Source organism: Diplotaxodon limnothrissa, linkage group LG5, assembly GCF_057381915.1.
Source record: "Diplotaxodon limnothrissa isolate DT_005_m linkage group LG5, D_limnothrissa_male_GT1.1, whole genome shotgun sequence".
Taxonomy (NCBI): domain Eukaryota; kingdom Metazoa; phylum Chordata; class Actinopteri; order Cichliformes; family Cichlidae; genus Diplotaxodon; species Diplotaxodon limnothrissa.
This window is the reverse complement of record NC_140600.1, coordinates 30,059,669-30,076,890: the sequence shown is the minus strand read 5'-3', so window position 1 is coordinate 30,076,890 and position 17,222 is coordinate 30,059,669. Positions and strand designations below refer to the sequence as shown.

The window sequence follows — 17,222 nt, the reverse complement described above, 5'->3', positions numbered from 1 at the left end:
TCAACATGGTATTGCAAGGTTTGTAGTTGGTTAAGTGCTGAACTCCCTGCCATACCTGTCGTGAGTTGTTGGTGGTGAAGTGGTCTTCGATCCTTCTCTTGTACGCTGCCTTGGCCTCTCTGATGCCTCTTTTCAACTCAGATCTGGCTGCACTGTAATGCATACCATCACCGGATCTAAAAGCGGCGTCACGTTGCTTCAGCAGGACCTGGACCTCTTTAGTCATCCAGGGTTTGTGGTTGGAATACACCCGGAGACGTTTGTCCACAGTGACACTGTTGACACAGAAGTTAATATATGAGAGCACTGATGTTGTGTGCTCTTCAAGGTCCTGATGTTCGAACATGCTCCAGTCCGTGTTTTCAAAACAGTCCTGCAGCTGATGTGATGCACCTTCTGGCCAGGTTTTCTCAGTTTTTGTGAGTGGGGGGGCTCTTCTCCTAATGGGAGTGTATGCAGGGATCAACAGCATGGACATGTGGTCTGACAAACCTAGATGTGGTAGAGGGGTTGCTCTGTAGCCTTTTTGGATGTTGCTGTAGGCTTTATCCAATGTGTTTTCCCCCTCGTTGCACATTTAATATGCTGTTCAAATCTGGGGAATACTGACCTTAAATCAGCGTGGTTGAAGTCCCCAGCTATAATGTGCACTGCATTTGGATGAGAGTTCTGCTGGTTGCTTATTGTCTTGTGCAGCTCCTCCATGGCCAAGTTCGCATTAGCATCGGGTAGTACATACACGGCCATTACCATGACAACAGTAAACTCGCGAGGTATGTAGACAGGTCTGCACTTCACAGTCAAATATTCCAAATCCGGGGAACAATGGCTGTCTACAGTCTTTGTGTTTTTGCACCAGCTGTCATTGGTCTAGATGCATAAACCCCCTCCTTTGATCTTACCGGAGTGGCCGTTCAGCTCAATAGCCGAGTCCGGAATTGATGGCTGCAGCCAAGTCTCTGTGAGTAATATTATGCTGCTGTCCCGTACACACTTGTTGACTGCGATTTGTAATCTCAGTTCGTCGATTTTGTTGGTTATGGACCTGACTTTGGAGAGGAAAATACTCGGAAGCGGTGGCTTAAATGGCTGTTTCTTTAGCCGAGCTAGTGGGCCCGCCCTGCAGCCATGCTTTTGCCTCCTTTGTTTACGTTTCCTCTTTGTCTTGCCGCTGGGAAGAACCAACCACGGAGACCCTGGAGCTCTTATTATGTCCTCTGGAATGCCGTGAAAGTGGTGGTAGTCCGATGTAATGCTCCTTGCACAGCGTAATCCCAAACTCAGAAGGTCCTGACGACTGTAGGTGGACTCGATGTATAATAATAAAAAACACACACATCCACACAGATACACGTAGAAAAAGTAAAAAACAAAACACCGAATGTGAGGAGCAGTGAGCCGCTGCGTCTGTGCGCGCCGCCATCTTGTGACTATAAGTCTGGATTATAGGCGAGCTGACAAAAAACTACTGTGTGCGCTCCAAGCTCTCATTCCTCCCTACAGGGAGATTGGGTCCAAACCAAGATTAGTGTTGTTGGGTTGATGGTTGGAAAGATTGTTCTGTCATAAGAGGACAGAAGGATGGACCAACAGTCTGAGCCCTGGAACGGTTTAACATATTTATTTACAAGTTTGTGAGTTTAAAACCCATTAGCACAGTTGGTGATATTTCCAGGCAAACTGTCAAGGTAACACTCCTTGATGTGCTGCACAGCATACACCATGTTTTTTAGTTTGTGTCTGTGAGTTTTGGGAAAGTGTAGCTGAGTGCACTGGTATGTCATGCTTGGAGAAAATTCTCCGGAGTTTCTTTGACAAACATGAGACATAATGAATAACAATGTTCTGTTTGTCCTTCTGTTTCTCTCTAGTTGGTGTTTGACCTTCTTTCCTGTGCATCTTTGTTGATTTGATGAAGGCCCGGATGGATAACCACAGGTTTTAAGTTTTCTTTAAATGTTTGTATTCCTTTCCTCCCTCTGCTTTAGAGGAAACAGTAGGTTCTAGTCTGCGTGTGTGAGTTTCCAGTAAACCTAAATCTTGAGGTTTCAACCTTTCCACCTTTTGTTTTTAGACCTAAAGAAGCCTCTAAGATTTAAGATTTAAAGAACTCAAGGCGTCTTTTTTTTTTAAGCTCTTAAGAGTACCTGCATCAATTTGCTCAGCATCAAACTGAAGACCAGTTGCACCCTCATCCAAAATCTCTGGCTCTTCTATCTATAACCTATAGTTCTTCTAAAGGAGATCCTCCAAATTTTCCTTCCACCACCTGACTATTTCTGCATTCCAGTTACCTTGGAACTCAGATGTCAGAGCACAAAATTGACATCGCCCCCAAGTTAGTGTGTTCTAATAGTAAAGTTGGAAAAGCACTGAAAAAAGGATTTGTTTCGCTTCTTAGCAAGGTAGAGACATTCGTGAATGACTAGCTATACGGAAAGTTGAGAAAAATTTCAGATCTAGTCTAATGCCTGATACCAGACATTATTCACCCATTGTTGCTTGAAGTTGTGAAATGTGATTCACTTTTTACTGTTTGTGGTTGCTGCATCACTTTCAGTGTGACTGGAGCTGGAGAGTCCGCGCCCAGTGACACAAGCTGTTACCTGTCAGACAGGAATATAGTGATCCAGGTCCAGATGGGAACAGACACTCAGCTGGGAGAGCTTGTTTTGAAGCATTGCCGGAATGCTGGTAATGAAAGTAGAACTAAAGTCGATAAAAAGTAACTTGGCATAACTTCCTTAGGAGTCTAGGTACTGGAGGATCGAGGATGAAACGTAGTACTATGTCAACTGGATCACTGACCACGGCATCATCTCATTGGAGATTTCAGAGGGTCCAGGAGATGTCAGCAATGGATTAGAGATGGGACAGTGCAAAGTGCTCATATGATAGGTCAGGAAAAATAGTTGCTGTGACCTTTGAACAGAGAGGGTTGCTTACGACACCGACTGTCTGCCGCCTACAATACAGTTTTGAGATTCCTTCCCAGGCGCCTCAACCCCCACTCACATCTTGTGTTAGTTGACCTCAGTAGGTTACGTGATTGCATGAGGCAATGTCTCATAATGGTTTCACCAAAAACCTCTGGTGATAATGACCTAAACCTTGTTTCACACTTCCTGTGATGAGGCACATGATCAACATTGGGTCAGTGAAACTCTTAAAGGATAACCCCACTGGCGTTTAAATACCTGGGACTCTTTACGATTTGGTTTTAGACTCGAAGAAGCTCTCAAATAAGGGGTGAAACGTCTTCACAAAACCTACACAAGTCAAGTCACTTTATTTCAAGCTCATTACAATAGAACGAGGGGGAAAATTCAGGCTTAGGACTTCTTTAAATGCAGAGTTTTAGACAGCTTCATCTACACTTGGCTCTGTTATATAGAATCACAGGTGACCGAGCTCAAGAGTTTCACCAACCTGCTATTTATATCTTCTGCTGATTAGGGTCAACCAATCAGAAGAATGTTGGCTTAAGACAGTGGTTCTTAAAATTTTTCTGCCATGGCTCACTTTAGAAGCTACAGAAAATAAAAATGTCCGGCAAACCCCATAATAAAATAATCTTCATTTTAATAAAACAAGGCACAATAGCATGAGCTATAACCCGATTTCAAGAAAAGTTGGGTCGTTCTTTCAAATTACACAAGTCAATATTTTATTCACAACAGAACATAAATAACATAACATGTTTAAACTGAGAAATTGTACACCTTATCCACTAAATGAGCTAATTTAAAATTTCAAGCCTGCTACAGGTCCCAAAAAAAGTTGGCATGGGGACAAAAAAGGGCTGAAAGGGCAAGAAAGTTCAAAAATATTTACCTGGGATAACATCTAACAAGTAATTCATTTAACTGATCTCAGTATTCGGTCTGTAACATGATTAACAATATAAGGGATGTATTAGAAGGTCTCCTCTGTTCCTCAATGTCACATTGCAAAGGCTTTGCAACTCTCATTATCTACAGTGCATATCATCATCAAAAAATTCAGAGAAACTGGAGCTATCTCTGTGCATAAGGCACAAGGCCAAGGATTATTATTGGATGCCCATGGTCTTCGGGCCCTCAGACAACACTGCATCTCTCATCAACATGATTGTGTCACTGACATTACTAAATGGGCTCAGGAATACTTCCAGAAACCACTGTTGTTTAACACAGCGGTCCCCAACCCCCGGGCCTCGGACCGGTACCGGTCCGTGAGTCGTTTGTTACCGGGCCGCGAGAGTTGAGGCTCAGGTGTGAAATGTATGGTTTTCAGGGGTTTTATCGGTTTTCAGCGTTATTTTGTTATCATTTTTATTGTTAACTCAGTTTTCCTGGGTCTTTTCATGTGTGTTATGAATAAATCTTCTTTTTTTCATTACCGGTACTAGTTTTATTTTGTTGTATTTATCCGCGACACCTTAAAGGCCGGTCCGTGAAAATATTGTCGGGCATAAACCGGTCCGTGGCGCAAAAAAGGTTGGAGAACGCTGGTTTAACACATTCCACTATGTCTTGTTGAGATCTAGCAAGAGTAGATAGTTGCTTGGACAAAATTCACAAGATCACACAAGATTTCAAAGTGCAGGAAAATCTCTGGGGTTATAAGAGGCTGTAAAGCATACACACACAACGTGTATGCTATTGCTATTTATTGTGGTTTAACATGTCAAGGACAAACATATAATATTGTCTGTCTCTCTGTGTTAGCCCTGTGATAGACCGGTGACCCGTCCAGGGTGTACCCTGTTCCTTGACTCCAACCTTTTTTTTAAGCTTCAGTTATACGAAACATACTAAATAACTGACAAATAACTAACCACATCTGCTTAATCATCTCCAACACCCTGAAGGACAGCGGGGAGGACAGCATAATTTGCAGTCCACAAATATAATTAAAGAGGACATGAGCGATTTTGGATTTTGCAAAGCATGGCGTTCCCTTCAACTCAACCGTAAGGAATATACTTTTTTTCCCTCACATGTCCATCACTCATACTCTTGTCTGGATTATTTCCTAGTCAACAGCACACTGACACTGAAATACACCCTATAGTTGTCAGCAATCATGCTTCTGTATCTTTAATTTTAATACATAAGAAGATCATTCCGCCAAGTAAAAACTGGAGATTTGATACATCATTGCTTACAGATGAAGATTTTATTAAATATTTTAAAAAACAGTGGGCTTTATATTTAGATTACAATGATCTCTCTGCAACATCCACATCTGTTCTGTCTTTTTGTCCCACCTTCGTTATTATACTTGATGTGGGGGGTGGGTAAAGGCGTAGAGTGTCTGGGGATTGCCTAGCGACAAGTTTTTTGGGTGGGTTCAACCCGGGGGCTGTGGTCATGACCTGGATGGGGCTCTGGTCGCTCTTGGGTGGTATTTTTCTGGCGGCTGGGGGAGGGTCTGTGTCGGCGGACGTAGGTTACCGGCCGTGGGTCCGGGACGGGTTTGGTGACTTGGGGTTCTGGGGATGCTCCGCCTCCGGGCTGGGGTTCTGGCTGGGCCTTGGTGGCTTGGGTCCTGGTTGGTGTGTCGCCAGGGTTGTGGGTAGGTGCATGCCTGGGGGCCCACCCCTAGCGCATGGGGGCCTCTGGTGCGTCATGGTTGGAAAACTGTAATTCATTATTATCAGGATGTCCTATTACTCCCTGAAAAGCCTTCAGTTGATCTAAAATACTGCAACCAGAGTAATGACCAGGACTAGAAAGAGAGCGCACATCTCACCCCGTATTCGCTGCCCTTCATTGGCTCCCTATTAAATCCAAAATCGATTTTAAAATCCTGCTCCTCATATATGAGGTCTTGAATAATAAGGCCCCTGCTTTTAAGGTCCAACCCTACTTCCCTACTTTTAAGATCAGGCTTAAATGTTTGTTTTTGATAAAGCATATACTTAGGGTTGGATCAGGTGACCTTTAATCCTCCCTTATGCTGCACTGACTGTTTCTTCTTCAGTCACCTTTTTCACTCACAATGTGTTTATACCTCTCTGCATTTAATCATTAGTTGTTATTAATCTCTGGCTCTCATCCACATCACATGTTTGTCCTTTCTTCCTCCCCTCACCCCAAACCAGTCATGGGAGATGGGTGCCCCTCCCTGAACCTGGTTCTGCTGGAGGTTTCTTTCTGTTAAAAGGGAGTTTTTCCTTTGCATGGTACCAAAGCACTTGCTCATAGGGTTGTTTATATGATTGCTGTGGTCTTTCCTGTTCTCTTTGTATTATTGTAAAGCACCTGGAGGCAACCACTGTTGCACGATATATTAAAAAAAAAAAAAGAAAAAAAAGAATTTGAACTAAGTAGAAAATTAAATTAATCACCAGCACTGTGTCCTCTGGGTTAAAGAGGGAGACCTTCCAGCATGTTACCAGCATTCAGTTCAAAAGGTAGATTCTCTGATGATATTGGGGTACATAAGTGCATACAGTATGGGCAGCTTGCATTTTTTGGAAGGAACTATGAATGCTGAAAAGTATATAAAGGTTTCCCTATAGAGAAAATATGGCACATCATTAAACGAAAAATACGTTAAAGACAACCACAAACTCTTCAGCAGCTGGAAACCTATATCAGGCAAGAATGGGAATTCCAACACCAAATCTCCAGACTTATAACCTCTATGCCCAGACGTCTTCAAGAAGTTTTGAATAGAAGAGGAGATGCTACACCATGGTAAACATGCCCCTGCCCCAATTTTGAGACCAGTAGCAAGCATCAAATTTGAAATGAGGTAATTCTGTGCATAAGATTGTAAAACTTCTCAGTTTAAACATTTGTTATAGAATTTATGTTCTGTTGTGGATAAAATATTGGCTTGTGTCATTTTAAACTCTTTTACGTGTCATTTTGTTCAAATTCAAAGTTTAGACCCCCCCCCCCCAAAAAAAAAAAAAACACCCCTAAAACCCAATTCTGACCAATTTTAATAACACAAAACTAACCTTTTTTAAAAAAAAATTTTTTATTTGTAGTGAACAATGACTGGCAGACAACCAATTTTCGACCCCACTGACGTGCCAAAACTGTATCCAACACTCACAATGTACTGAAAGGTATGATGAAGCATTCAAGGTATTTGATAACTGAACACCTGCATTTAAAACCATGAATATTAAAATCAATCAACTATAATCATTTTCAATCTGTTGGTTTACTCCAGATTAGTGAAGTCCAACACTGAGGAAGTGACGTGATAAGCAGACATTCATAGATCCAGCTCATCTCAAAAGGTGCTTGAGGGTCAAACACAGACAGATTCCACATGCTTGAAGTCTGTCTGTAAACGTTTGTCCATTGGGTGTTTGTTTTAAAGCAGTAGTAGTATTTGTTGAAGTTCTCATGATGTCAGTGGCCTCACTTTGTACTTTAACTTTGAGTGGATTAACTCAAAAACACAAAACATACAATGTTTTCACAAAACAACAAACACAAAGAAGTTTCTGTCAGTGCCTGATGGCACATTAAATATCTGTAATGTAAATCAATCCTTTGTTTCATCCATCACTCATCGACTTTGCGAGCTCGGCGGCAGAATGTCCAGTGATGTTCCACTGTGTTCTCATTAGCCCGTTCGCTCATGTGATGAACACGTGTGTTGCGTATCGTAAACCCCTGAAACATGAAGATGGACACAAAGTCATAGCACCACATTAAATCCAATTATATTATTGACTATATTTGGTTTTTAAGATAATTTATTTCTACACACAATGCTAGCGGTGAGCTAAAATAAAATGGACTCACAGATTTGGAGATGAAGTCGAGGAGGTGGACACGCAGGCTGACCTCCTGTTGGTGGTCACATGGCCCGAAGGTGAAGGACACCTGGTAATCTCTGGTGTCCATCATGTGTTTGTTCCATTTTGTGAAACTGCAGGAGATTGACTCCAGCATTGCATGGATCTGGAGAAAGAGAGAACTGTGTGAGTGGTTAAACTTTAACACCATCTCCACCAATTATGAGATTTTCTGGAGCAAATATGAAGATATTGACTCATCAATAGCGATAAAGCTTTCACCAAGGTAGGAGAAGGTGTTGAGGTTGTTACATATGTACAAAAGTACAGCTGTGCATCGTCAGCATAGCAATAGGAGAAGCCCTTGAAGCAGTTTAGTAGATGATCCAGGGTAATATGTATAAAGAAAACAGAACTGGATCAAGAATTGAGCCCTGAGGTACCCCTCACATGGGGGGCACAGATGAGGACAATGTAGTTATTAATAAGAATTCTGATGGATCTTTTAACTGAGTATGATCAGAGCGATCATAGTGGGGATCAGTGGGGACCCAGAATGCGGGCTCGACATGTTGTTCATATAGACTTCAAAGTAAAAATGTATACATAATATAATTATACAAAGTGGTAACAGAAAACCTTACAGTGCCTGCCTTCGTGACATACGTAGTTATTATTCATCTCCAATTCTCTTCTACAATTTGTCTTTTGTCCTTCTTTCTTTGTTAGGTAGATAAAATAGAAGAATAGGATTTAAAATTCAAAATAATTATCACGATAATTCAAAATACTGTTTGGGCTGCGACCTGCTGGAGCAGGGGGGCTAGGAGGAGGAGTTGGCCGTCCGACTGCGGTCTGGAGTGTGGAGCCTTCCTGCTGCTGCGGAGTCGGGGCGGTCTGCCTCCCCCCACCGCAGGGAAAAGGGAAACACCACCTGGGTCTGGGTGCAGTTCCCCCCTCCAGGGGCGGGGGCACCTAGACCCGGTTTGTAGAGTACGCTTGGGGAGTGTGATCGTGTGTACAACGTCTCTTTATGTCTGTCTCCATGTTGGTTGAGTGTGGAGTAAGTGCATATGAGAGCATGAGGGTGGGAATGGATGTTTGTATCTGTGTGTGCCTGTATGTCTGTGTCTATATGTCAGGTTGGGTGTCAGGCGCCACCTCTCTGGGGACATCTCAGGCCCTCCAAGGTTTGGAGGCCTATCTCCCCCTACCACCACTTCCCCTGCCAGTGGCGGACCCCCTCAGACATCGGTGCGTTGGTGGTTCTTTGTGTCCGGGGATGGGCGTCCAGGTACACACCGGCTCACTCCTTGGCGGCCGCTTATCGGGGCCTGGAGCCTGGGGCTCGCTCGGGCCACCTCGGAGGTGGGGTGTCCCCGGCCTCTCGGCCTGGGGCTCGGTCACTCAGGCGCAGCTGGCTGCCGGCGGAGCTCACGGGCGCGTCACTGCAACTCCCCCTGGCTTCTGCTCCGCGGCTGCTGGGTGAGCCCTCATCTGGGACTCTCCTCAGCTCTTTCCGGGACAGTGGCGCAGCTGCCCCTCTGTTGGTCTTCCTTGGTCTCTTGTGTTCTGGGGGCCTCTGGATGTCTGGAGTTTTGATCTCCTCCACACCTGCTTCATGCCCTGGAGGACGGGGCTGTGGCCCCCCCACACCCTCTAGCAGATTATTACATGAAGGAACCTTTTAAAAAACAAAAAACAAGCGCGTCCATGCTCACAGGTGTACACACGGGTGATCACACCCACAAACTACACCCTTTTTGGCTCCTACCTCAAAGCACACTGTGTTCTGTTGATCTTATGTGCTGCACAATAATGTTTAACATTTAGTATTTACTGTCATATTCCCATATATCATTGTGATGTTGTTTATTCTATTACTCTTGTTCTCTTCTGCTTGCTTTCTTTTTTCTTTCTCAGCAGGTGACCCAGGTGATTGATATATGCATTTTTTTTCTCTGCCCGTTCTGTTGGTTTTTGTCTTTTGCCCTTCTCCCCCGTCCCTCTTCTCAGCTGTTTCTCTTTCCCTCTTTCTTTCTCCCCTTCTTTCCCCCAGTCAAGTCTGTCCCGTATTCAGTAAGTGAAAATAAAATAAACAATAAAAGGTGAATCAAATGGACCATTACGGCAAGGCTGGGATGGTCAGTTTGGTAAAGTAAATCCGTTGGGCATCTTTCTTTGCCTTTAGACAACAATTCTGAGGGCAAAAGAGCCAAACGGGACAGGCGCAAAAAAAAAAAAAAAAAAAAAGTAGATGATCCAGGGTAATATGTATAAAGAAAACAGAACTGGATCAAGAATTGAGCCCTGAGGTACCCCTCACATGGGGGGCACAGATGAGGACAATGTAGTTATTAATAAGAATTCTGATGGATCTTTTAACTGAGTATGATCAGAGCGATCATAGTGGGGATCAGTGGGGACCCAGAATGCGGGCTCGACATGTTATTCATATAGACTTCAAAGTAAAAATGTATACATAATATAATTATACAAAGTGGTAACAGAAAACCTTACAGTGCCTGCCTTCGTGACATACGTAGTTATTATTCATCTCCAATTCTCTTCTACAATTTGTCTTTTGTCCTTCTTTCTTTGTTAGGTAGATAAAATAGAAGAATAGGATTTAAAATTCAAAATAATTATCACGATAATTCAAAATACTGTTTGGGCTTCTTTTGTAGGTATACAGTGGAAGTAACACAAATTATGTCACTTTTATCGGCACCTAGTAATTAAAACCTTAAAGAACACACCTAAAGGCTGTCAGCCTCTGTAACCATTTGCTTCCAAGTGACTAAATTTATACCCACATTCCAGAAGTGTGTGATTTACCATCAGGTACTGTATTTAAGTTTGTGTATCACAGTCAAAGCTGCTGTTGTTAATTTTTCAACATTGTATGCTAACCAACCCCAGTCGCAACTTAGTATTTTTTGTTATTACTAATGGAATATAGTACTCTGAGAGGATGCAGCAGCAGATCTCAGAGAATGACTCGGCCTCTGTGTGGAAAGGTTTTAGGAATATTACAAACTACAAGCCTAAAACCCCCCACTCCACTGACGACTTGCTCTTGGCCAACACCCTCAACGACTTCTACTGTCGTTTTGACGAGCCATCAGGCAGCCTTCACACCTCCAACGACCCCAACAATAGAGGCACTTTGGACACTCATTCCCCCACCTCTCCCCCCTCCATAGAGCCATCACCACCTTCAAACTGTTCACCTACAACACCCCCCTCCTCACCCCACACAAAAGAGGATTTCACACCACCTCCTCCGACCACAACTCTTCATATTCATGAAGCAGATGTGAGGAAGCAGTTTAAGAATCTGAATGCTCGGAAAGCTCCCGGCCCAGACGGTGTGTCTCCTGCCACCCTCAGACACTGTGCAAACGAGCTGGCCCCAGTGTTTTCTGGCATCTTCAACTCCTCACTGCAGGCATGTCATGTGCCTGCCTGCTTCAAGTCCTCTACCATAATCCCTGTCCCCAAGAAACCTAGGATCACTGGACTAAATGACTACAGACCCGTGGCTCTAACATCTGTGGTCATGAAGTCATTTGAGCGCCTAGTTCTCTCCCATCTCAAGACCCTCACGGCCCCCCTCCTGGACCCCCTGCAGTTTGCATATAGAGCCAACAGGTCTGTAGACGACGCCATCAACATGGCCCTACACTTCATCCTGCAGCATCTGGACTCCCCAGGAACCTACGCCAGGATCCTGTTTGTGGACTTCAGCTCTGCCTTCAACACCATCCTTCCAGACCATCTCCGAGGCAAGCTTTCCCAGATGAATGTGCCTGATCCCATCTGCCGGTGGATCACTGACTTCCTGACGGACAGGAAGCAGCACGTGAGGCTGGGGAAGAATGTCTCGGACTCCCGGACCATCAGCACCGGCTCCCCTCAGGGCTGTGTTCTTTCTCCTCTGCTCTTCTCCCTGTACACCAACTGCTGCACCTCCACCCACCAGTCTGTCAAGCTAATCAAGTTCGCAGATGACACCACCGTCATTGGGCTCATCTCTGACGGGGATGAGTCTGCCTACAGGAGAGAGGTTGAACGTCTGGTGTCCTGGTGCAGCCACAACAACCTGGTGCTGAATGCCCAGAAGACAGTGGAGATTATTGTGGACTTCAGGAAGCACACAGCCCCACTCCCCCCCATCATCCTGACTGACACCCCCATCACCTCTGTGGACTCATTCCGCTTCCTGGGTACCACCATCACCCAGGACCTGAAGTGGGAGCCCACCATCACCTCCGTCATCAAGAAAGCCCAGCAGAGGATGTACTTCCTGAGGCAGCTGAAGAAATTCAACCTGCCAACACGGACGATGATGCAATTCTACACTGCAATCATCGAGTCCATCCTCACCTCCTCCATCACCGTGTGGTACGCTGGTGCCACTATCAGGGACAAACAGAGACTGCAGCGTGTTGTGCGCTCTGCTGAGAAGGTGATTGGCTGCAGACTCCCATCTCTGCAGGACCTGTACACCTCCAGGACACTGCGGCGTGCAGCTCGGATCTCAGCTGACCCTTCTCACCCTGGACACAGTCTGTTTGACCTGCTCCCCTCAGGCAGGAGGCTCCGGTCCATTCGCACCAGAACCTCTCGCCATAAGAACAGTTTCTTCCCCTCTGCTGTTGGACACATGAACAATAACCACATGACTGTCCCCGCCACTAACACATGACCCTACGCTGTGTCGCTGCATCATTTCATGTCTGGCACTGATCACCACCTGCACTCATGTATATATCTTTCTACGTAGCACTCTTAATTCTTATTCTCATGTATATATCTCATGCATAGCTCATGCACATATCTTTCTTTCTACATAGCACTTTAATTCTTATTGTTTGCACTGAAGCACCGCAGCAATTTCCTAATGTTGTAAACCTCAACATCTGGCAATAAACCCATTCTGATTCTGATTCTGATTTTTAAATTATTATAATTTTTGTTTATCTGTCAGATTTTCTTCATTGTGTTGTCAGTAATTCCACAATAACTCAGACTGAAAATAATCTTAATGACAAATGAATTTAAGACTTTCAAAAGAAAGGATGCGATTGTCATGTGACTCTCGGTACTGTTAGCTGACATCAGAATGATTCGGTGGACCAGCATGAGGTTTGTTTAGAAAACACATTTCTCACTTAACAGTTTAAACATGAAATATTCACACACACACACAAAAAAAAAACACAAGTTACAAAAATTCACAAATATGCTCTTTGAATCTTAATCACAAAAACAGCTAGCCATTTACCTTATTGTTGTGCACTTATCATTTTATTACAGCAGTGGATAAATATGTTTAAACGGGCCACAAAGCTACAGGTCGTAATGTTATATTTCATTCAACCAGCAAAAGTTGCTTTTCTAATTTCATAACATTAGGATAAAATTATACATTTTTTTTGTTCCTGGTTAATATTATGTGTTTGATACCTTATTGTCAACTGGTCATATGTCCAAAATCTACAAATTAATTCATCTTCAAATTCATGTTTTTATAGAGTGATCATCTGTGGGAGCAGCCGATCACATAACCACGGTATGAATTTCCTTCGGGATTAATAACACTCTATGAAAAAAAAATCAACTAACAGCTGACTTACTCCACAGCTGAAAGTGATTGCTGCATGGTAATACCTTACTGTCTAGTTTTTTAACTTCTTACTTTCTTAAAAGTGCATCCCCAGCTAGTGTATGTTGCTAACTTTCAGGAACAATTGCGAGACACTATGATACACCATTGCCCTTAAAAAGATTTTTTTTTTTAAAAATTGGTCCATTTTTATGAACGGAGAAGATGCGACTCTCTATTCAACATCTCTGAGTATAAACCCATTTGAGAGCAGTTCCAGAGATACCAAACCCGCTGTTAATCTGTCTAGATCTGTCAGTGGTGTCTAAAACTGAAGATAAGTCCTAGAGGACTAAAATGGAATATTCACACTTATCTGGGTTCAAAAGAATATCATTAGCAATTTTTTAATAATACTGTTTCAGTGCTGTGGTTTCATTAGTAACCAGACTTGAATTTATCAAAGATATTGTTTCCCTGACAGGTCTATCAAGAATTTTTTAATTGAATGCAAGTTTAGAAATGGTTCTGTAATTGGGATCTAGAGAGTGTTTTTAAGCTGAGGGAAGACAATGTTTTGCAGTAATATAGAATGCAGCCAGATGAAAGGAAATGATTTATTTTAGACGAGGAAAGATGACTGGCAGAACATCATTAATAAATTTAGGAGGGACGTCAGCTTGGAAGGAAGAAGTACCTATGTGGGAGACTATATTTTAAGGAGATCTTGGAAATCAGATAAAACTTGGAAAATAAAACTTGATGAGACAGTTGATCAGATGAAAAGGATCAAGACTTTTCCATTGTCTTCTACGGCAATGAATCTAATCTGTTGGGCTTTTATCAGAACTATGCTATTGAGAACTGATGAACATACACTAACAAACCAATGAACTAAATCACTAAATTAAAAAAATAAAATAAAATTAGGTGTTGATATGGGCAGATTGGAAAGAAGAGCTGAAAACCTAGCTGCCGAATTCTCATTAATGATACAAGACTGAGGAGTTTGCTTCTGGGAAGACTGGGAAGAACACTGGCTCTGAAAAAAAAATTATGCAGTCATGTGAAATACAATAAAATTATGGAGTCAAATGAAATATTCTTAACTGTGATAGGATTAAGAATATATATATATATAAAAAAAGCTTTAGACTTCAAACTACAATCTCCTGCTCTGAAGTCCATTTCTCATCTTAAACACGGAACAACATAACAGGTTTTTAATGATCAGATTTATGAGCAGAGAAGCAATGCAACAAATACGAAAGGATTAACATGAAGCTAGACATAGCTTCAATGTCTGATCATAGCCATTTAATATTCAAATAACTTGTCAATCAAATATCATATTGAAACAAAAAGAAAAGAAAGGCATGCATTTAATTTCTCCACTTCATTAATCCAACAGATAGTTTTCTCTTTGAGGAGCCAGTCTGACTGAAGCTTTGTGCAGCCATCTGTCCTACTACAGAGCACTTTCTGCTGTCACACCACACCCACTGGGGAGATAATGTCGATGTTTCACCCATGTTTGCTGAGAGAGTGAAGATTTATTGCTGTGGAAGCCTTGAAGGAAAAATGTAATCCTCAAAATAACAATGATGCTTTTTTGAGGAGTTGAGCAACAAAACTTGTCACACAAGTACATTTTAGTCCCCTGAAGGTTCTAATCTATATCAGATATTATGTCATCGTATTGCCTAGCAACAATCTAGCAATGGATTAAAATGACCTGTGTTTACCTTTTATACATCTATAATGCCTTATAAAGAAAGTTTATCTTATGACAATAACACCCTCCATCCATCTAAATCTACAGCTTCACTTGTCCTCAGCTGTCCCCTCCTGGTGACACTCCTGAAACATCAATCTGTCTGTAAAGCTCCAGTTTCCCTCTCCCCTCTTGAACAAGACCCTTAGATATTTAAACTCCTTTGCTTGGGGGAGCAGCTCATCCCTGACCTGGAGTGGACACCTATCCATTTCCTGCTGAGGAAACCTAATTTTTAATTAACAAAAGCTGAATTATGCATGGTATATTATGATGCAATCACATTGCCTGGTAATCACCCAGCAACTGCCTTCTTATTGCCTTTATGCATCTACAACAGCTCACAAAAACATTTTGTTTTTTCCTTTTTTTTGTATAATTTCAACAACATCTCATTTATATCTACAAAATTTGAATTATAGACTTTTAGCAGGCTATAATGTACATGTTTGATAAAACAGCTTGGACACTCGAGTTAAAACTCCCTCTCTTGACATTGATTAATCTCTTAAAACTAATTTCTGTTCATCAGAATTACATATTTAGAGTTTTTGTCCTCATTTACACAAGTAACTCAACACTTCTGGCTCTTTTAGTATTCATGAATCTATGAATATAACATCAGCCACCGACTCCTTTGCGTCCTTCCCCACCTCCAGAGCTTTCCTCTGCTTCTGTGAGCCCCTCTCACAAGTTTCAAGCCACATGAAGGGAGACCCAGTGCCAGTCTACACTGCTGAAGTGTGCCTTTCATTATGCAGGCAAGGAAAAACCTGAAGCAAAGTGTGAAAATCAGGAGGTCACAAATAGAAGAAAGAGTGCTGTTCTAGGAGTCAGGGTAAAGAAGTTTAACACTTCTTGGAAAGCTTTTACTGCACACTTAAGGTATCGTCAGTTCACCCATCTGTAAGGTGCTTTCACATGGGCTGTGATTTGAAACATGTTATTTTCAGTGGTTTCCACCTTGCAACGATGGTCTGGTGCTGTGCTGAGTAAAGTGCAACTGCAGCACAGCTTGGGAGATCCTGTGGATTTGAAGTTTGCCATCAGTATCATGGCATACAAAAAGGCACCTAGCCAAGCTAATTTTATAAGTCTGAATTACCAAAATTACACAACACATGTTGAGTTTGTATTGAGACCACAGGAGGAAAACCCTTCCTTGAAAGGGTTTGCATTAAAATAAAATATACACAACAAATGTGCTAACAGTCCTTGAGAAATGTACATAAACAAAGCGTAGATGTGTTATGAACACTGTGTGGATCCCAATATAGAGGTTTCAAACCTTTGCAGTTCAGGTTTCAGCACTCTCTCACCTCTTATTCACTTTGAACATGATGGTGCAATTTGTTGCCAAACTGAATTGTGGATTGTGGAGTTGGGAAATGATTAACTTTTCTAACAGGATCCAATCAAATGAAGTTATGAAAATCCCTCACAGAATAGAGAAGATGTTGCTTGTGCAGCCTGTTAGCCGTCCAGCTTCTGGGCTACAACCCGCTACAGATCACAGAAAATTAGGATTAATGTATAAATTTAAAACATGTATTTAAAATTTTGTAGGAAAAAGCAAAAAATACTGGTAGCTGCTTCTCCTCAGTCTCCTAGTAGATGTACCTCAGCTTTATATTTGAAAGTCCTAGGTCAGCGGTCCCCAACCCCCGGGCCTCGGACCGGTACCGGTCCGTGAGTCGTTTGGTACCGGGCTGCGAGAGTTGAGGCTCAGGTGTGAAATGTATGGTTTTCAGGGTTTTTATCGGTTTTCAGCGTTATTTTGTTATCATTTTTATCGTGAACTTGGTTTTCCTGGGTCTTTTCACGTGTGTTATGAATAAATCTTCTTTTTTTCGGTACCGGTACTAGTTTTATTTTGTTGTATTTATCCGCGACACCTTAAAGGCCGGTCCGTGAAAATATTGTCAGGCATAAACCGGTCCGTGGCGCAAAAAAGGTTGGGGACCGCTGTCCTAGGTCATTTGCAGAAAAGTTGACCTCTGACTTTGAACTTACCGTAATTGTCGGGCTATAAGCCGCTACTTTTTGCACAAGCTTTGAACCCTGCGGCTTTTAGTCAGGTGCGGCTT

General features: G+C 42.5%; 1 protein-coding gene across 1 annotated transcript in view; it reads right to left on the bottom strand.

The window, feature by feature from the left end:
• Positions 1-6,990: 6,990 nt before the first annotated feature.
• kctd6a (potassium channel tetramerization domain containing 6a) overlaps positions 6,991-17,222 on the bottom strand; it is a 41,996-nt gene continuing 31,764 nt past the window's right edge. Inside the window, exons 5-6 of the mRNA XM_085353391.1 lie at positions 7,758-7,916; positions 6,991-7,625 (exon numbers count right to left, since the gene is read on the bottom strand). Of these exons, the coding sequence (XP_085209517.1) occupies positions 7,515-7,625; positions 7,758-7,916 (270 nt within the window). The 3' untranslated portion in view covers positions 6,991-7,514. The remainder of the gene's footprint in view (positions 7,626-7,757; positions 7,917-17,222) is intronic.